Source organism: Malaclemys terrapin, chromosome 10 (assembly GCF_027887155.1).
Source record: "Malaclemys terrapin pileata isolate rMalTer1 chromosome 10, rMalTer1.hap1, whole genome shotgun sequence".
Lineage (NCBI taxonomy): Eukaryota > Metazoa > Chordata > Testudines > Emydidae > Malaclemys > Malaclemys terrapin.
Window position 1 is genome coordinate 87462323 of NC_071514.1, and position 21439 is coordinate 87483761.

The 21439-nt window shown below is 50.4% G+C and overlaps 1 protein-coding gene across 2 annotated transcripts in view; it reads left to right on the top strand.

Moving 5' to 3' along the window:
• IL21R (interleukin 21 receptor) overlaps positions 1 to 19552 on the top strand; it is a 30497-nt gene extending 10945 nt beyond the window's left edge. For both annotated transcript variants that reach the window (XM_054042512.1, XM_054042511.1), the window contains 7 exons: positions 2385 to 2490; positions 3339 to 3544; positions 5246 to 5397; positions 7083 to 7260; positions 8941 to 9028; positions 10074 to 10158; positions 17615 to 19552. In XM_054042512.1, the coding sequence (XP_053898487.1) occupies positions 2385 to 2490; positions 3339 to 3544; positions 5246 to 5397; positions 7083 to 7260; positions 8941 to 9028; positions 10074 to 10158; positions 17615 to 18532 (1733 nt within the window). In that variant the 3' untranslated portion in view covers positions 18533 to 19552. The remainder of the gene's footprint in view (positions 1 to 2384; positions 2491 to 3338; positions 3545 to 5245; positions 5398 to 7082; positions 7261 to 8940; positions 9029 to 10073; positions 10159 to 17614) is intronic.
• Positions 19553 to 21439: the final 1887 nt, after the last annotated feature.

Consider the following 21439-nt stretch of genomic DNA (forward strand, 5'->3'; position numbering starts at 1 on the left):
ATTTTGCTCCTTTCAAACAGGAACAGGGCTGTAGGCGGAAGAGACCAAATTAGTTTAGTCTTCTCCACCATGTGACTGTGGGCGTGATCCTGTGGGATTTCACCATCAGATATTTGTTGTGTTTCCTGCAGCAGCTTCATTATTCTTTATATTTTTATATGTATTTATTATTTTATATCTATATCTAACTTTAGCGCCCTCGTGGCCAAGATGGAGTCTGCTCTGCAGGCAGCTCTGGCCAAGAGAAGGCGTGCACAGGAATGCAGCAGGAGAAATCCCTTCCACCCCAGGGGCACCTGTTCCAGACCCCACCCCCCCAGAGTGAATACACACCCCCACAGGAAAAGTACAGTGGATATAACAAGGGAAATATTTATTTACAGAGGGATGAGAGGAGAAAAACAACAAGGGGAAATATAGGGGGAGCAGTAGAACAGGGCTGCATCCAAGCCAAGGCCCCACAGGCCCAGTGGTAGCACAGTCTGGAAGGGCAGACACTGAGCAATGTGTCTGCACACAGAGTTCAGGAGTCCTGAGCAAAGTTCCAGTCCAGTGGTGAGTCTTGGGTGCTCCTGGTCGTCTTCAGCACCAGTGAACTTTCCCCCAACAAACCCCTCCGGTGCCCTCTTCTGCCGCTCTCTGCAAAGCCACACAGAGCGACCCCCTCCCCACTTAACTAGCTACAGCCTCCCTCCTTGTCCCCAATGCAGAGTCCCAAGCCCCAGTACTCACAGCCCCGTGCAGCTCTGGGCAGCAGCGATACTGGGTCCGGCTCCGGCCTGTCCTTCTCGGGCAATTCCTCCCCGGCACAGTGCTCCTCCTGGCTCCTGTCCTGGGGTGTCCCCGATCGGCCCTGTCCGCCTCAGGCCTCGGGCAGGTTCTCTGCTGCTTCCTTTTTCCAGGGCCTGCAGCCTGCCTCCCCCTCCCCTTGGGGCTCCAGCGCTGCCCCTTGAGTTTCCCTCCCTTTTTAGTTACTCTCCCCCTCCCTCTTAGGAAAAAGATTTAAAGGGCCATGCCCTCTAAACCCCAAAGGGGTTACATATATATTCGTAATATTTATTTATTATTTGTTCTGTGGTAGCCTCCAAAAGTCCTAATCCGATCAGGGACCCTGGCGCTGGGGGGTTGTGTGATGTACACACTGGTTATTGCTACGTTAGCATAGACTACGAAGCTTTTTATGACAGGTTTCAGAGTAGCAGCCATGTTAGTCTGTATCCGCAAAAAGTGGGCTGTAGTCCACGAAAGCTTATGCTCTAATAAATTTGTTAGGCTCTAAGGTGCCACAAGTACTCCTGTTCTTCTTTTTTTGAAGCTTTTTATCTTTCCCTGAGCACAGTCAGCACTACACACTGCTGAGGTGCATAGCACTGCTTTACTCCTTTATTGAAATCTCTCTTACCTGCATAACCCCATGGAGATACTGTCTAGGCATCATGCTCAGGACCACTCAGGATCCAATACTCTCATAACAATACATTTCAAATGCTAATATCTGATCAGAATACTCTACAGAATAATGTACAGCAGCATCAAATGCTGCCATATGTCAGTTTTCAACTACAACTCAGTGCACTAACAAACCTCAGCATGTAATTTCTTGACATTTTTCTTCCCTATGTTAGAAACTTGTTTCAATTATCTATTTAATGGTTTATAAATCGTGCCTATCATTTTGGCATCTCGACATCTTACACAGATTATAACAAATACAAAATTAAAATATCTTTGTGCCAGGATCACAGAAAAAGCTTTTTCCAAACCTCTGGAGCCAGATATGAAAAAGAACTAATACTGCAATTGCTAAGCTGTCAAAAATCATTAACAGAGAGAAGTGAAAAGAATACATGATTAAAAGATTTTTTTCTACAAAATAAAAATCTTGGAAATGTTGTATACAAAAACCATCAAAAGAATGGTACAGTTGCAAATGAAAGCACTCAAAAGTTAGGTAATGGCAGAATTGTGCATGATACAGTCATTACATGGTCATAGCCAATCTGTGTACTAAGTAAGTCAGAGCTGTTGCAGAAATAATTGCAAGTAACTAAAGGGTGTATCATGAAGTGTACATAAAAGGAGGCAGAGTTAAGGTTGCACATTCAACCATAATTTGGGCATTTCCTGACTTTTCAGCGCTTCACTTGCAGCCTTAATGTTCTTTAATTAGATATTATTAAAAACAGCTCTGGCTTAAAATGGTTTACTGCCTATGAAGCCTCAATACACATGAAGTCCTGTGTATGGAGGTGAACTGGCACTGAGAGCAAGATGTGTCATGTTGCTGTGCCATGTGCAATGTTGAGGGCTGAGTGTGGTGACATGAGGTGCACTTTGGTCTAGCACTGAAGCTGTTGCATTATTCTCTCTCTCTGAACTTACAGCTACATGTTGTGAAGATCTCCTGTGTTCTGTGGACTATGTACAAACTCTGACGTGTGTCCAGAAAACTGACCTCAGTGAAACTTTGTATAATCTCACTGCAACTTGGTATGTATTAATGAGCAAGAGAACAAAGATGAAATTAGCTGTGATTTGCCAGAGGCTAGAGTACTGTTCTCCTTCCCAGAGCTTGCTCTCTCTCTCTCTCTCTCAGTGCCCAGCTCACAGCTGCCAGCCAATTGCCCAATCAACAGAGAGGGGAGTTCATGATTCCTGGCTTCCATAACTGGGCTGTAGTGCCCCACCACCCACATCTGTACTGACTCTGCTCGCTTCATTTCCTCTCCCCCACCCTGGAAGCTCCTCTGTCTCCTCAGGGTTGAGGCTGGGTCTGTTGCTGTTTAACAATGGAATTACATTCTTCTGGAGCAGAATATTAGGACTCAGCCATCTTGTTCACAGACATTAATAAAGTTACTGCCCACTCCTTGCCAGCACATGGGTTTATTTCTGGCCAGATCTGTGACCGTGTACCTCCCCTCCTACTGTAACCCTTGACCTTTCTCGGTCTTTGCATCCTATGAGAGCTCACTTATAGAAACTTCCCTGAATGAAAGAGACCACACAGCTCATATATAGCCAGTATATTAACCTATAACACCCTATTGACTTTGAAATGTCCTATCTCCCCTTATGTACCAACACCTCAGTGCTGTTTTCTTCTCCCTGTGGTCACACTTTTTTTCTCATAACTCTGCTTAGAGCTGAGTAAATAGAAGGAAAAGGTTTTTTGCAAATATTTATTTGAATTCAGAAGTGAATTTCCATTTGAAAACCTAATTGTGCCCCTTTTACTTTTCATGAACTTCTCTGCTAACTCATTGAATTATGTGCTGTTAACAAATCACAGACCAGCCCCATTAAAATAGGAGGGGATGTGTATTTGATTTTTAAAGGCTCCCTGAAGAAGAGATGAAAATTTCTGAGCACTTCTGCAATTTCCACCAGTCGTACAGAACTGCTACTCACACTCAGTACACATGCTTCATGGACCTGAAGGATTTCAATTCTGATGACAAGTTCAGAGTAGATGTAACAAAGCTAGCTGATGGGCAATACACAACTTCCAAAGCATGCAGTGAATTTCTTCTGAGCAAGAACAGTAAGTACAAGAAATCATGAGCCTGGCTTTCTTCAGTAATTAAATCCAGGTGCCTCTGGGCATATGTAGCTCTGAGTCTCCTTTGAGTGCATAAAACTAGGGTTACCATATATCCGTTTTTTCCCGGACATGTCCGGCTTTTTGGTAATCAAACCCCCGTCCGGGGGGAATTGCCAAAAAGTCGAACATGTCCGGGAAAATGCCGGCCGGGCACTTCCCCTCCCGCGGCTGCTCTGCTCCTCCCCTGACTCTTCGGCTCTGTTTAAGAGCCGAGCTGCCCGAGCACTACGGGCTTCAGGCAGCCCCCTTGCCTCCGGACCCCAGCCGCCAGCCGGGCACTTCCCCTCCCGGGCTCCGGCGGTGCAGGGTCCGGAGGCATGGGGGCTGCCCGAAGCCGGTAGCGCTGGGGCAGCTCGGCTCTTAAACAGAGCCGAAGAGTCAGGGGAGGAGCAGAGCCTCCGGCCGCGGCGGCTCTGGTCCTCCCCTGACTCTTCGGCTCTGTTTAAGAGCCGAGTGCTACGGGCTTTGGGCAGCCCCCATGCCTCCGGACCCTGCGCCGCCGGAGTCCGGGAGGGGAAGTGCCCGGCCGGGGGCGCAGAGTCCGGAGGCATGGGGGCTGCCCGAAGCCCGAGCACTACCGGCTTCACGGTTTGCCGGGCAGCCTCCAGACCCTGCGCCCCCGGCTGGGCGCTTCCCCTCCCGGGCTCCAGCTGCGCTGGGGAAGCGCCGGCCGGGGGCACAGGGTCTGGGGGCTGCCCAGCAAACCGTGAAGCCAGTAGCACTCGGGCAGCCCTTTTTGCGTGGCTGGGAGTGGGAGTGGGAGGGAGGAGGGGGCGGGGGAGGGGCGGGGAAATGGGCAGGGCCAGGGCCCCGTGGAGGGTCCTCTTTTTTTATTTGTTAAATATGGTAACCCTAATAAAACAGCATCAAGGGTTTGTGCATGCATGTTCCTAGGTAGGGGGCCTACTGCATAAGGATACTAACCCACTGCCAAGGCTGGAGTGGCATGCATGTGTCTGTCCCTAGATATCGCTTGTCCCTGGAGTATCAGGTGACTTGTTCCCACCTCAGATCTGCTCCAGATCCAAATAACTATGATGTTAGTTATTTAGCCAGAATCAGACGTGACAGTGAAGGGTCACTTCCACTGGACATGTCACAAACATCCTCTATACAGGACTGTAGCAGCCTTTCCAGTGGGAAATCAAAGAGCAACATGAAGTTATTGCCCTGTCTGGTGGCATAAAATATCCCTAGAATAATGCAGGCAGGGCCTCTCCCTCTTTCCTGAGTCACCTCTTGTACAGGGGAGTTAGTCTTCATGATAGGAAGTTCAGGGTGGATTCTGGCATAGCCTATTCTGCCAGTTCACACAGTATATTGCTGAACCCTGAATCCTCCAATAAGCCGTGAGGTTAATGAGTGCTCACTAGACCCACAAAGGGCTGTAACCCACTGTCAGAGTTTCAGTATTCCATTTATTCTGAAAATGAAACTTCAGGTAACTAGTGTCTAGACGAGTGTGAAAAAGATTACAGGAAAATGGACGACATTGCATGGGCATGAGTAGTAAATAATTGGTGCTGGTTTCAGAGACAATTCCAGTCCACTGCACCCAGACTGTGCACCTCTCCTCGGTACTGGTGGGTCTCAGGACAGTGAAAATCGGCACAATTTGTCTTTCTGTGTTCCCACCCACAGTTAAACCGTACCCTCCGTTCAATCTGACTGCCGTGTTTTCAGATGGATATAACATCTCTTGGAAAACCATCTATCAGAACTCTCTGTTTTACTATTTGGATGATGAGCTGGAATATGAGCTGCGGTATAAGAAGAAGAGTGACACCTGGGAGGTAAGAGGGAAGCAAGGATACCCATGAAATTGCATGTACCAGCAGAACACGTATGCAGGCATGAACCAAAGCAGGAGAAGCCCAGGAACTTGTCAAATAATAACCCCGAGCTCTGATGTGGGTGGGTGAGGAGAAGATGTCCTCGGGGTATAGGTGGTGTTTTCATTTGATTGTCTTGGCTGGAAACAGAACTAAGGTTGAAGCAAGATTTGGAGGTCGGGATAATTTATCCTTGTGTTTGAGAGGCTCTGTCTTTTGTAGGCAAGACTTCTAGCTCAGGCCTGTCCTACACCAGATGAATCGTACACCAGGCCAATGCTGCAGCCACCCAAGGATTAGCAGAGGCTGCTCAGCCCAGGTGCTGTCCTGTCAGAAAGCAAAAGGAGTGTGAAATAGGTTCGCCTCCCTCCCAGCGAAGTGTGACATTCACAGCTGTGGGGTTGCTGCAGTCACCCAACTGTACAGTGCCCGTTCTAGTGGGGGGACTCTGCGGTGCAGCTGTCAGCCCTAGCGCTGCCTTGAGCGCCAGGCTCCAGGGACCGTGGCCCACGGATGTAGTGCTGCCACTGATGAAGCCCAGCCTCCACTAGGCCTGCTTTGCTGCCCTGTCGTGTCCCTGGCTATTTCCTGGGTCTGCGGTCATGTCTGCAGCACCCCAGGCAAGAGTCCCCATTCATGATACTGTCATGTGAAATCAATGGGGATGATACAGGACAGGAGAGCCTAGGGGCTCTTAGGTCCTATGCAGAGATCCAGACTCTGGCTGCCTGGCTCCCATCTACCCTAGGTACTGCTAGGTACAAACATCTCCGATAGAGTTACTGCTTAAGGCAAATTGCATTGCAGACTCTGCTCCCCCTGAGAAACAGACAGGCCGTGTGCCTCTCTCCTTCAGCCATAAGCGTAGTTTGACTTCTATATTTGGAGGGGTAAGGAGTAGAGGGGTGAGGCTCGGTGGGGGGATCTGGGTACATGGAGGTGGGGCTCAGCGGCGGGGCTCTGGATGCAGGGGGTGAGGCTTGGCAGGGTGGCGATTCAGGTGGGGGGCTCAGTTGGGAGTTTCTGGAGGTGGGGGGGGTCTGGCTGTATGGAGATTAGGCAGATGGGGGGGCAGCTCCCAGCTCCCCATACAGGGACCCCTCCCCCTGCAGCTGAGGAGTGATGGGGGCAGAAAGCAGGGTGGGGGGTACAAAGCTTCCTGGAGCCAGGGGAAGTTCTTGGGGGTGGGTCTGACCCAGCCCCCGGTGGCTCCCTGCAGGGCAAGTCATGTGTTCAGACCTGTCTAGCTACCAACAGTGTGATAGATCAGAGCATGGCATTTCAGAGGGGAGCTGAGGGTCAAAGCATCGCCTTCTGCAAGGAACTAGGGAAGTGCTAACCCATCAGTGCTGGAATAAAGATGGATGGGCTCAAAAACCCAGACCTTGACACCCACAAGACTTTGAATGCTTACAAGCTAGGTCTGTTTTGTGGGCTTAGGCCTGTCTCCAGTGAGATGTCATTGCTATTTAGAAGGCAAAGCAAGAGGATCAGATGGTTCTAAAAGGTTACAGTTAGTTGGTCTAATATTGAAACTGACACTTTCTTAGTCAGAAACAGAACCTTTGGGGGTGGGGAGCGAGAGAGGGCTGGGAATGAACCCTCAACTTCTGCTAAAAGCTGCTTTGGTGTTTCACTTTGCACAGAATCAGAAGAGTAAAGTGATCCCAGAGGACGAGCGAAGCGTGGTGCTCCTGCCACTGGAATTTCAGAGGGGGACAGACTATGAGTTCCAGGTGCGAGCCAAGCCCCGGCCTGGCTCTGACTACGTGGGGGTTTGGAGCGAATGGAGTTCCCAGCTAACCCTGAAAACTGAACCTGAGGGTAAACAAAACATCAGCCCCTCTTTGCCTTCCTGTCCTTGCTGCATCCTCCCCTGTCTGATGCTAGCCAACAGTTCCAGAAAGTCACAGCACAAAGCTCAGCCCATTGCTTGTTCAGCCCTCTAATGGAGCCAATAAACCCCCAGATTGGTCTGCCAGACTCCAGATTTATTAATCTGGGCATCCTGCAATGCCCACCTTGTCTTGGGAGCATTAGGGGAGGGTATGTTGAGGTGTACTGGGTATTGGATTATAAACTGATGCTGATGTAATTTGGGCACTTTGCATTGGTTTTACAATACGTAATACACCTTGAGTTTAGAGGGCACGGCTATGCTGCATTTTAAAACGCATGGCAGCAAGTCTCAGAGCATGGGTCTACAGACTCAGCCTTGTGAGGCTCACACTATAGCACTAAAACAGCTGTGCAGACATTCAGGTGCAGCTGGATCTTGGGCTCTGAACCCCCTCACCCCCAGACTTCAGGGCCTCAGCTCCAGCCCAAGCGTAAATGTCTACAGAGCAGACTTTAGCACTGTAGTGTGTGGGCCTGGTCTCTGAGACTCACTGCCCTGGGTTTTAACATGCAGGTAGACATAACTAGGGAGGCACTGTCATCTGAAGACAGAGCAGTGAGGGCTATTACCAGTTCTCTTTTAAATGTTGGCCTTCCAGGATCCTGCTGGCATCATGATAGTTTTCAGAAATCGGGACAGCCTGAGATGATCAGGTTCCACTATTGGAGTTCAGGGTCCCCCATTCAGATCCAGGGGGTTGGATTCAGGGAGCCTGATTTCAGATTTGAGTTCAGGGCTCTGACTTTTAGGACTGGGGAGTTTATATCCAGCTTTGAGACTGGGGTTTGGTACAGCAATCCGGCATTCACATTATACAGCATGTGAATCTGACTCATGCATAGAGCTCATGCCAGTGCACAAAGCAACATAGGTAGCATATTTGGCCAAGTGGGTAGAGGGTGCTTCCACCAGTGCCTTTCAGGAGTATTTCCTCAAGTTGTGCAGGGGGAGGGACTAGGACTATTGGCATATGGCAAAGGACTTCCACCTGCCAGAGCCGGGCTCTCCCCTGAGGCATATGACAAGGGTGCTTTCTGCTCTGTGTTGTAGGTTTATGTTGTAGATGAGTCCATATGATGTCTTTGCATCCCTCCCCCTGCACCCCAGGCCACTTGCCTGCCTCATCATCCAGGCCCCCTTTACTTGCCTACTTCTGAAGCCACTGGAAGGTGTCCCAGGCAGGTGCTAATCAGACACAGCTGACCAATACCAGATCAGGGGTCCTTGGTACAAGGAGCTGCACATTGAGTCCTGTGTCTCCTAATAGAAAGTGATCCAAGAAGGTGCGATGTCTGCAGGATGCGGCTCTATCAGAGCTGTGGACAAACAGCCCAGATTGCAGTCAGATTCTGTGCTGCCCATACCCCTGCCATGGGAGCGATACCATCTGGGCTCCCAAAGAGGAAAAGAAATGCCTGACCCCAGTTCCAGAGAGCTGTGCCGCAGGCCAGCGCCTCAGAGCTCACAGGAAAAGATTTGGGGTGTTGCGATCCCAGTGCTTTTCCACCCCTCTGTCCTTGACCTCTCCTGCTTTCTCTGGCATCTTTAGACAGAAGCTGAAATGCAGGATAAGAACTGACTAACCCTGCTTGGTTTGCCCTCAGAGAGCCCAGGAGTGCGATGGCTGGTGTCGCTGCTCGCCTTTGCTCTGGTCGCTGTCTCCGTCACAGTGTTCCTGACGAAACACCAGAGGTAAGAGCACACAGGGGGTGTTGGGAAATACTCTGTTCGGCATCTGCTCTATGTGACCTCCCAATCCCAGGTTTTCTGATCGTTGTCAGTCCAAGTCAGCAGTTAATCAGCGACTGTTTGCACAGCGCTGTTCCTCTTCCCGGGAGGCGGGGAGGGGATTCCACTTTCATTAGTAACCCACCATGAAAGGCACAAAGACTCAGCCCTCTCCTGTGATCTCCTGGGTGAACAGGACTGGGGCAGTGCTTGGTGGACTCACAGCCCTGTCTGTGCCCACAGCACTACCCTTCCCAGAGATCTGCTGCTGCCTGTGGCAAGGTAGCTCCTGGGCCTTTGTTGTTAGCACGCTGACTCCTCAGCCCTCCCCTTTCTGAGGGGACTCTGCCCTCTAGCGGAGCCCTGCTTCCAGTGATGCCCACGTGGGCTGGACTTTTCGCCTGCCCTTCTGAATTGGGAGCACGGCTAATTGCTGCTTGTGTGAAACCCACAGCACCTGGGGCAAGGTGAGAGTAGAGTCTCTAATGATCCAGACGGGGGCACCTGGGAGCAGAACCCAGACCAGGCAAAGTGTACCTGCTCCAAGCTGGGGGAAGGAAGGTCCCTGGGGTTTGTAGCCTCCGGGGAGCCTGGGCACTGGGTATTTCCAGGCCTGGGAGACCATTTGTAGAGTTGGGGGGCAAGGACCACAAAGTTCGGGGGCAGAAGCTGGGAGCCTTTTTTCAAGACAAGCCTGGGGCCTGAGCATTTCGGGAGGGGGTGCTGAGCATTATGGGAGGCAGGGCTCCAGGCTCACATGTTTGTTGAGCAGAGCCTGGAGGCCACGCCAGTAGAAAACTCCATTAGCCTGGCCCATCCTGAGACACAGGAGGATGGGGCATCACCAAGAGGGCACATAGGTCCATTTTCTTAGCAGAACCCACTCAAGGGGAATTAGGCTCCCAGCAAGGCCTGGGCAGGCGACTCCAGCTGCTCAATCCCAGATGCTTTGGCTTGGGCCTGTGAAACATGCCTGACACTGAATCCTTGCTCTTGCTTTCTGTTCCAGCATATGGAAAAAGCTGGGGGTTTTCATCCCGGATCCTGCTCCCTTTTTCAAACCACTTTACGTGGTACACAACGGAGATTTCAAGGTATAAATGGAACAAATCACGTCCACGAGCAGAGGTGCACACTGCAGAATTAAAACAAATGGCCCAGTTCCTTCACTCAGGCTGGGGCTTTCCAGAGGAAGCGGTGGGAGGAGGAGTCTAGTGCAAGAGAATCTCAAGTGACACTTGGGTGCAGGTTTGAATTTACCAGTGTGTCTGCCTGTGGAAAGAGCAGGCCTGCTGGCCAGCTTTGGGGGCTGTGGAGAGAATAATTTGGGGGAGTCTTTAGCTCTCCACTTTCATTTTCAATCTTCAGTTTTCTTGGCCACTTCGTCATTTTACCCCCTTGGGGCACCTTTTACAGCAGTAGCACAGCAGATTCACTCACCCTAGGGGAGCTAAACCGGTTCAGCACAGCCTCTCCATGCTGCTTTGTATTTGGGCCTCTATGTTTTCACTGCACCAGAATATGGCTCTTGTGTTGCACCTTAGTATCATAAAGATTTTACACCCAGGACATAGCTGGCAAAGCACTCTCTTGTATACCCAGTAGCCATCTGAGTGGTCTATGAGGTGCAGTCTAGGACCATTCTCATTCCAGTCTTCTGCTTATGCTGGGAACCCAGTGTTAGGCCTAACAATTCCCCCTAGGAGATATTTTAATTCAGAGAGCGGTTGTAGGTAACAGCCTGGAAACATGGTTAGAGCTGGAGGGGTAAATAACCAACCCAGTAACATTTGTCAAGCTGCAGCTATCTCTGAGTTAGGTGCGTATCCCTCTGAAGTCATAAGAACATAGGAACGGCCAGACTGGGTCAGACCAAAGGTCCATCGAGCCCAGTGTCCTGTCTTCCGACAGTGGCCAGTGCCAGGTGCCCCAGAGGGAATGAACAGAACAGGTAATCATCAAGTGATCCATCCCCTGTCGCCCATTCCCAGCTTCTGGCAAACAGGGGCTAGGGACACCATTCCTGCCCATCCTGGCTAATAGCCATCGGTGGACCTATCCTCCTTGAACTGATCTAATTCTTTTTTGAATCCTGTTGTAGTCTTGGCCTTCACAACATCCTCCGGCAAAGAGTTCTACAGACTGTATGTTGTGTGAAAAAATATTTCCTTTTGTTTGTTTTAAACCTGCTGCCTATTAATTTCGTTTGGTGCCCCCTAGTTCCTGTGTTATGAGAAGGAGTAAATAACACTTCCTTATTTACTGTCTCCACACAAGTCATTATTTTATAGACCTCAATCATATCCCCCCTCAGTCATTTCTTTTCAAAGCTGAAAAGTCCCAGTCTTATTAATCTTTCCTCATACAGAAGCCATTCCATACCCCTAATCATTTTTGTTGCCCTTTTCTGAACCTTTTCCAATTCCTATATATCTTTTTTGAGATGGGGCAACCATATCTCCACACAGTATTCAAGATGTGGGTGTACCATGGATTTATATAGGGGCAATTTTCTGTCTTAGTCAGTAACTTTATCTAGTTCATAGAATCATAGAATATCAGGGTTGGACGGGACCTCAGGAGGTATCTAGTCCAATCCCCTGCTCAAAGCAGGACCAATCCCCAACTAAATCATCCCAGCCAGGGCTTTGTCAAGCCTGACCTTAAAAACCTCCAAGGAAGGAGATTCCACCACCTCCCTAGGGAACCCATTCCAGTGCTGTTACCCTGATTCTCATCTCACTTCAAAACAGCCAAACTCTTTTTTGATTTAATCCTTAACAGGTCCCTCTCTGGCTAAATGGCATGCAAAGAGCAGGGTTCATGATGCAATTCTGATGGACTTTAAAGTGAGGCGAGAAAACTGTGAATTCCAAGTGTGCTTTTCAGTCATAGTCCAGAGGGGACCCTGCCATACAATGGATGAATGGGGATAATGCCAGTGTCCGAAGGCAGATTTCACATTACCTCATCTTCCTACACAATACCTGTTGTTAAAGCAGCTCTTATTAGAGGCACTTCAAAAGCTACTTCTTGTTTCTGTTTCTTCTCTGACCCCCTTGGGAGAAACACCAGCTGCGCCCTAATGTAGAGACTTTAGCCAGGTGCCCAAAGAGACCGTTGATTAAAATGGTAAATTTTCATATTTTCTGCTCATGAGTTCATGCAGAACAAAATAAAAAATGCCTCCCATTACAGTGCCTCCTCCCAGCTCCCCTTCTGATGTCTGCTCTCTTCTTCCATTTCAACCTTACTTCGCCACTTCCCTTCTTGCACCTGCACTAAACTTATCAAGCCTATCATGCTCCTCTTACCTCACTTATTGCTGAGGAGTTTGAAACACGTTTCTTTATTCCTGGGTGTTTCTTCCTGAGGCTGATCAGCCATGGTATCTACACCGGGGACTTTGCCATCTTGTCTCTCTCACTGGAGTCATTCTGATGCCTCAGCATAAACCGCCTTCCCTGCACATGACCCTATCTTTACTGCATAATAGTTGAGCGGTTACCTAAGCCCCAAAGCCAAGCAGCATCTGACTCCCACAATGAGTTCCCAGTTTTGCACCATGAGACGCTAGCTCAGAATTGCAGAAAATTACAATATATAAAAAATGGACTAGAATAGTATATTGAAAATATTATTATGCCATCCCATAAATGAATGGTAGGTCTGCACCTGGAATACCATGTGCTGTGTGGTCACAGCATCTCCAACAGAATATAGTAAAAATAGAAGGTGTTTGGAGACAAAGAAGTGAATTGATTACAGGCCTTGAGACAGTATGTATCATGAGAAACTGAAAAGATTGGTGTAATTAGTTCGGAGGAAACAAAGAAGAAGGGACTTGACAGAGGTATACAAAATACTGCCTGGTCTAGAGGAGAATCACTGCACACTCCCGTTCACCCTCTCTCATAACACAAGAGCAAAGGGACCTTAAAGGTCAATGAAAGGCAACACACGTAAAATTGATAAAGGAAGGAATTTTTATGTAAGTCACAATAAATATGTGGAATTCACTGCCACGAGATATCATTGAGGCCAAGGGCTTAGCAGAACTCTAGAAGGACCGGCTGTGTATCTGGCTAAAAGCGCATGCACAGTTACATAGAGAAGATAAACAATATAAATGTATATCTCCTGTTTCAGGCCATAAGCCAGCTCAGCTCTCTGATAGGGTAAAGAAGAAACTCCCTCTCAGCAGGGTGAGGCTGCTAAGGTCTCTTACTAACTCCCTGAAAGGGACCCTCAAGTGCTGCCACATCCTGCCCCTCTGGTACCCTTAGCCCAGGGGTGGGCAAACTATGGCCCGTGGGCCGGATCTGGCCCACCAACCGTTTTAATCCGGCCCTCGAACTCCCGCTGGGGAGCAGGGTCTGGGGCTTGCCCCACTCCGGGGCTTCAGCCAGATAGCAGGGTCAAGAGCCGCTCCACGCAGTCCCTGGAAGCAGTGGCGTGGCCCCTCTCTGGCTCCTACGGATAGGGGCAGCTGCTCTGCACGCTTCCACCACCCCAGCACCACCTCCACACCTCCCATTGGCCGGAAACTGCAGTCAGTGGGAGCTGCAAGGGCGGTGCCTGCAGACAGGGCAGCGTGCAGATCCACCTGGCTGCGCCTCCACATAGGAGCTGGAGAAGGGACATGCCACTGCTTCCAGGAACTGCTTGAGGTAAGCGCTGCCCACAGCCTGCACCCCTGAGCCTCCTCCCGTGTCCCAACCCCCTGCCGCAGCCCTGATCCCCCTCCCACCCTCCAAACCCCTCGATCCCAGCCTGGAACACCCTCCTGCACCCCAAACTTCTCCTCCCCAGCCCACCCGAGAGCCCGCACCCCCAGCTGGAGCTCTCACCCCGCCATGCCCCAAACCCCAGGATCAGCCCTGATCCCCCTCACACCCTCCGAACCCCTTGATCCCAGCCCAGAGCACCCTCCTGCACCCCAAACCTCTCCTCCCCAGCCCCACCCAGAGCCCGCACCCCAGGGGTGAAAGTAACTTAAAGGACTTACCAGTACGCCGGAGTCCTGAGCGGGGGTGTGTCCTCAACCAGAAGAGGCGTGGTCTCAACCGGAAGAGGGGGGGCCTTTCGAGATTGAAAGGCCCTGGGGCTCCGGCTGGGGCTCCGGCTGGGAGCCCCAGGGCCTTTAAATCACTCCGGAGCTGCCAGCTGCAGAGGCGGCTGGGAGCCCCAGGGCTCAGGGGTGAATTAAAGGGCCTGGGGCTCCAGCCGCCGCAGAGCTCTGGGCCCATTAAATCACCACGGGAGCCCGGCTGCCGGAGCTCCGGTGGCGCTTTAAAGGGCCCGGGACTCCCCGCAGCAGCTGGAGCCCTGGGCCCTTGAAATCACCGCCAGGGAAGCTGGTCCAGTCCAGCATGGCGTACTGGCTCTTGCCGGTACGCCGTACCCGACCATACCGTCTTACTTTCATCTCTGCCGCACCCCCAACTTTCACCTCAGCTCTCACCCCCGCCCCGCCCCCCCAGAGCCTCCTCCCACACCCTGAACTCCTCATTTCTGGTCCCACCCCAGGGCCTGCACCCCCAACCAGAGCCCTCACCCCCTCCTGCACCCCAACCCCAATGTTGTGAGCATTCATGGTCCGCCATACAATTTCTATTCCCAGATGTGGCCCTCGGGCCAAAAGGTTTGCCCCCCTGCCTTAGACGGAGGCTGAGCCAAGTCAGACAAGAGCCTGGAGCTTGGAGCTAGTCCCAGCTGTGGTTCCAAGGCAGCCCTGGGAGGCACTGCCCGCTGGGAGCTCAGCAAGTGCAGCCAAGTCTACTTACTACCCTGAAAGGAGGGGGCGAGGCAGGGGCCGTGCTGACCAACCACTGAAGTAGGGCAGGTTGGGGAAGCAGAGAAGCGGCCTTGGGGGAACTGTGCTTTTCTGTTTGTTGCATGGAAGGAATGTACATTTGGAGACATTTGCTGATTTGGTGTCAGTTTGAGTTAAACCAGCGCCCCTGAGATAACCCCCAACCCCGTAGGCGACAGGTGTTCAAACTGGAGTGACTCTTTTTCATTGTCCTCAGCAGCCCTGCCCTGAGCACTGCTGATCCCAAAGGATCTCTCAGCGCTCTGGAGAGAGTCACTTCCTGCTCTGGGGTGGAAAAGTGACAGCCGTTCTCCATCGGACTGGGACAGAGGGTTTTGCCCGCTCTGTTCCTCGTTGGGCTGCTGAGAGGGAATGAAAGGTCATTCATTTCTAAGTTACAAAATGGTGAAGCTGAGAAACTTCTGGGAAATTAATAAAGTTGCAGAATAAAGCAACAGTCGCCCACACAGTTATCAGCCGCAGCACGAAATGCACAGACAAGGGCGCTACAGAGGATGTGGTGACCTTGCTAACACCTGAACAGGGACTTTATTACCAGCTGGCAAAAAACAACTGTTCTAGGACACATTCAACCACAGTCTGTCTGCACAAAACCAGGCAGCTGAGAAATTCTCTTCAGGTAGCACTGAGGGACAAGGCAGTGGGAGCCCAACACTCAGTAGACTTGTCCCACTTGTCCCTTCTTAAATGCTTTGGAGTCTTGGTAGCAGCTGTGGGTAGCAAGTGCTGGGGGTGTGAGGGTCACTTATGGCTTTGTTTTCACTTACTCTTTACTTTGTGAGGATCCCTCCGTAGCTCTTTGCTCTCCCCAGGCAGGGGCTTAGCCCAAGGCTGGTTGTTGTCATTTTTTTATTATTATTTTTAATTCAATGAAAATCTGTTCAGTAATTTCTGAGTTATAGAAGAATGAAAAATACCAGCTCCAAAGCTGCTCTGTTTACAGAGGATGGTATCCCAGCACCTTTGGCTCTCTAGGCCCATTTATTCCATCACGATTCCCATACCAGCCCCGTCCAGAGCTGGTGGAATGAAGGGTCTCTCCATTTTTGTCTGTGGATGTGCCCGGCATACTCTAGTCCTGGATCTGGCTGGCAGGGAATAAGTGATTCCCATTATTAAGTGCAGACAGCATTGTTAGAGAACAAATTGCAAGAAATACAGACAGAACTGAAAGCAGAGTAGTAGTGCTTACTAGTTATTTCGTACAATTCTTGTTGCACGCTGAGTGGAACTGGACCCTTGGGAGAAGGAGTGAGAGATAGCGGGCGAGCAGCAAGTACTTTCTGCCTGTTTAACTCCAAGAAAAGGGGTTTGCGCTTTTTTTGTAAACAGCCTTTTGCACGTCTGAGCACCTGCCCATTCCTACCCTTTACAGCTCACAGACAGCCAGGGTTAAAAATCAAGTAATCAACATAAACCTTATGATTGCAGCTTTAAATGTATGTTTTCCATGTCACGTGTGAGACGGTAACAAGCAGTATTCCAAACCTGACCCCCAACGTTTCACTGCTCTGTCTAGTTAGACTGAGAGTAGTTTGGGGCAGGAACTGTGTTTTTCTAGATATCTGTAGAGCACCCAGCACAGTTTGGGCACTTCTGCAATATAAATGATTGATATTAATTAGTATAGGGCCATTGGAACAACATCTGGTTTTAGCTAGGGCTTGTCTTCACTACCGCACCGGCACAATGCTGACGGGAAAGTGCTCTTCCGTCAATGTCATTATTCCACCCCAACGAGAGGCGGAAGCTATGTTGGCGGGAGTGCGTCTCCCACCAGCATAGCATGGTGTGGACACAAGTTTAAGTCGATGTAACATACATCGCTCAGGGGGGTCGTTTTGTAACACCCCTGAGTGACGTAAGTTACATCAACCTTAGAGGTAGTGTAGACAAGCCCCTAGAGTTTCAAAGAGAATTAGAGGATTCAGCCAGGAGTGATGGCTGTGAAATAAAGACAATGAAGTATTTATTCTTCTTTGGGCCATGCCCACCGAGCATGAGGGCCCCCCCCCCACTTCAGACAGATGTGTCCCAGCCCCTAGGGGCTTATGAGCTAAATCATAATGTACACAGGACATGACAAGTGAGGGTGAGAACAGAGCAGGGGGGGGCGTACTGGGGCTGGGCATGTCACACACAAAAACTCGGATCATGTACACTCCTAAGGGAGCAGAGGCCAGGGCAGTGCTGCAGCAAATGGGGTTTGGGGCATTCTAGACATGGGGGCAGCATGACCAGCAAGCAGAGCCCTGTGTGTGAGAGGATGCCAGAGAGCGCTAACGCTGGGCTTGCTGGGTCGGATGCAGCAGGAGGCGGGGTCCCGAAAAGGGGTAGGGGCTGTGTGATGAGGGAGCAAAGGCCAGGCCAGGAGCTTGACCAGCAGAGTACAAAGGCAGGGACACACTCCAAGCTTGAGGGGCAAGTACAAAACAATGAAACAAAGAGCTAGATAAAACTACCTAATTGAATTGACTTACAGATAATTCTGCTGTAGCTGCTGGGTCTGGCAATAATGCCACTGAAATTCTTGCCATTCCCGGTCAGTTAAGAGTCCGATTTCCCTCTGAAAAACAATTCAGGTCCTGGGGCAGCCGCAAGCCACAGCCCCACTGCCACCTCATACCACCCCTGCCCATACCAATGCGATTTTCCAACTGCTGGCCACCACTGAGTGCAGCGCTAATAACCTCTCTCCTTGTGTCTCTGTGCAGAAATGGGTTGGTGCATCCTGTACCAAAGCAACACTGGATTTCTTTGAGTGGGGGATTGTCCTTCCAGAAGTTTTAGAAGTTTACAGCAAACACCTTTCCCACAACACTGCTGCTGAGGAGCTGAAAGAACTCAATAAAGATCACCCTCGCAAGACCTGCGTGTCTTGCCTGGCCATGCACGGTCAGGACAGCCAGTCCCATCTGTCCAGTTTGAACAGTAGCAGTGGGATACAGGACCAGTCATATGGTCATCTCTCTATTGACACCGTAACTGTGGCTGATGAATTTACACCTTGTTACTCACAATGCAACTGTAACAATGCTCACAGGGATCATGAGCATCTGGATGCTGATGGAGAGGATGGCTACCCCAAGATTAATCTTGACGGCGATAACAGTGAAATTTCCAGCAGTTTGCCTCTGGCTGCCCTGAGTGCACAAGATAACATAATTTCCTCGGGCTCCGTGTCTATGGAGCACTCATGGAGGAATGCAAGTCCCTCGGTGCACCATCTGATGGCAGAGGCCCTGGGAGGAGGGATGGGGAGTATTTTAGAGGCCCTTTGCCTGCATCATGAGCAGTGGGATTTAGAAAGTCCAGCTTCTCTGCCTTCTCCAGATGGTGAAAGTGTTTCCTATAGCGATGGCCCTTACGACTTTTTCTCTCCTAATACACGAACTGGTGATGGTTACCCAGCAATTTGCCTAGATTTAGACACCATTGACAGTGGATTTGTGGACTCAGATTGTGGGAGTCCAATCGAGTGTGAATTTGAGAAAAGCAGTCAGACCAATTCAGGCTGTAGTTCTGGATCCATCACACTCGAAAATGAAGGAGAGGACTTCCCACGGAGTTACGTCAAACAGTGGGTCTCCTGTCGCTCTGCCACACCGCCCAGTGGGACGCAGACAAACTAAGGATTCGTGCTCCTTGCCATTTCCAAGCCTGTGCACTAATACAGGAGCCCAGAAAAACTATGCAGCACAACGGGAACAGAACCAAATTTGTTTAGTGCAAGCAGCCTGTATCTCATGCAACTTAAACTAGCAGCTGCACAGAAATTTGCCTTTTTCTACTCCTATCCACCCTAGGTTCATGTCACATCAGATCTGACATGATCACTTTTTGACAGCTTCTCTGGTCAGAGTGGTGCACACTGAGCTATGGAATTTCATTTCTTCCATGCAGGAAAAGCAGCTGCACCCTGGGAATGGACCTTTAGCTTGGGGAAATGCACAAGATTTTGAAGCCATGTTTATAAAGAGAATATGAAACTTTCAAATGACTCTTCCTCACTAGTCTCACTCGGCCTGAGAGTTTGGTGGCATTTAGAGCTTTTGTAAGCATCATCACCCAAATTTTAGGTGTGCAAGAAACTGAGCAGAACTCAAGTTTCAGGGCTAAGTTCCAGTCAGGCATGACTGTATATTCTGCAGACCAGAATCTTACTCCCTCATTCTTTGAACCTACATCTTAATGTCATAGTTTCTCAGCAAAGCAACACCTTCCAACTCCAGACAAATTCTCACCGCTTTAGGGGCTGCCTCTTTAAGCAACATCTTTTAAAATACCTTCTAAGCATGTTAATTATAGCATTGTAGCGGCTTGTAGATTTATGCAAGAAATGCAGGGACTATGTGTCTGTCTGTCTGTCTGTCTATAATGAAGCCCTGACCCAGGCCTTTGGGCACTACTGCAGTATAACTGTTCACCTGGACTAAACCTGGACTGTTCCTGCTTGTGATAGAGCCACTGCACTGGGACATGACACATGCACTGGGATCAGGAAAAAATTTGCCTCTGGGTGTTTCATGATTGCATTTTGTGTTAATGAGGATAACTGCATTGTAAAGTTAATATAATATTGTTAGTGAGTGTAAGGGCCTAGGCCTGCAATCTGCTACATTTCCAGTGTAATAATCCTGTTCTGTCTGTGATACAAATAAACTCCTCCTTCCCCCCATCCCCTCTATCCTCCTGTTACCTGGGATTCCTGCAGCCTCACCAGTTCTCCAAGGAGAGATCAGGCATCATCCAGTAGGCAGCATCAGTCACCATTCACAAGCACAGAGTAAAGGATCAGTGATCCAGGGTCAGGAGGAGACCTGTTCTGGGCTTGCAGAGTATCTCTGAGCCAGCAGGGAAGCTCTGGCCCAGAGGCAGCAGGCCTGGGCCTCTGTTCATAGGAAGTGCCCTCCCTGCAAAATCTTCAGCTTGGCTTGCTCATCAAGATGCAGAGAGCAAGGAGAGCCCTTCAGGCTCACTCCAGGGATTCCTCCCCGAATTCTGGAATTGTATCAAGCCAGGTTTAGAGGCAACTTAATGTCTGCCTTATGCCCCTGGATGTAGCCCCGTACCTCCCTGCAGAGCCCCATCCTCTCCAGCCTCAGCCCCTCTGCCGGATGCAGCCCCCTCTTGGCACAGCTCCTCTGCCCTCATTCCTCTATATCTCCGTGTGCAGCCTCCACTTCCTCCTCTGGCCCCAACTCCCTCCCCATTGCAGCTCTGCTCCCCTCCTTGTCTGCCTCCTGCTTTGGGGACCTGTTGCAGCTTCCTCGAGGTGCTGTGGGGTGTGCTAACCCACTTGCTCTCACGGGGGCAGCAGAGGAGCACATATGCTTGCTCCATCTCTTGCTGCTCAGCCGGAGACTCGTGAACAAACTCAGTCACTTTCAGTGCCTAGTTAGCTCTGAGATATTAGACCGTTCTGACCCTGACCACACACAGGCCCCAGGGAGGGAAGTCCATGCAGAGATAAGACCTTTAAGATCTGCAAAGAGGGGCTTCCCACTACGGCCCCCTCTGCCACAGCATCACCAACCCTAAGTGTCAAAAGTCACAAGCTGGGCCCCAAACAAGCATTAGATTTTTACAAACAATACATTCCAGGTTCTTATTTACCATCTGGTTGCAGAGCCCCTAGGCTGCACTTGGGTCATGTTTTCCTCCACAGCCATGAGGGCTAGAAATTTACCTTTGATTGCTTTTGAATGAAAGCTGAATATTCTCCTGTAATCACATGACTCAAAGACCTGGGGCTTTGAGCGAAACATCGGCTACCGCAAAACTAATGACAGTATCGTGAGAGTTGGCGACCGTGCTACTGGCAGGAGGGGACTCCCAGCAGAGACCAGTTCAGCATGGCCGGAGGAGGGGCACTCCCAGCAGAGACCAGTTCAGCACGGCCGGAGGAGGGCACTCCCAGATGGGACCAGCTCAGCATGGCTCCTAGCTGCTTGGCTGGGGAGAGACTCCCTTCCAGCTCATTTGGTAGAACTGCTGACTGCCAATTAGGAGAGGCCTAATGGGTTTCAAGTGTGGCATTGTGGCCAGGAGCTCTACTGTACCTACCACCTCATGCTGAGAGCTTGGCTGATCTCATGAACAAAGCAGAATCAAGCTGGGTTTGTACTTTGATGGGAGCCATCCAGGGAAAACCCAGCGTGTTGTGGCATTAGGGACTGAGGAAGGGGCACACGTCCTTCTGAATCAGCCCTCACCCCAGTGCCTCAGCACAGTGCTAAGGTATGCTGCGTGCATGCTCCACATTGGGGAGTCAATCGGGCTGCCTTCCGTTCTGGGTTAGTTGTCCCCACAATGCTCCGGTATGGTGCTAGGGAGTGCTGGCTTCCCATCATTATGGAACACAAAAATAGGGGTGTGGTCCCAGGCTCTTGGCCAAATTGCATCCGGCCTTCCTGCTCTCCCGCTGCTGTTTCAATTGGAAAATGGAGTCTTCTGCCTGACCTGGTATGCTCTGGGAAGGAGCTGCCATGTTCCACTCTAGCCGGGGATTGCACTGAGCTCCGTTTTGCACAGTTGGT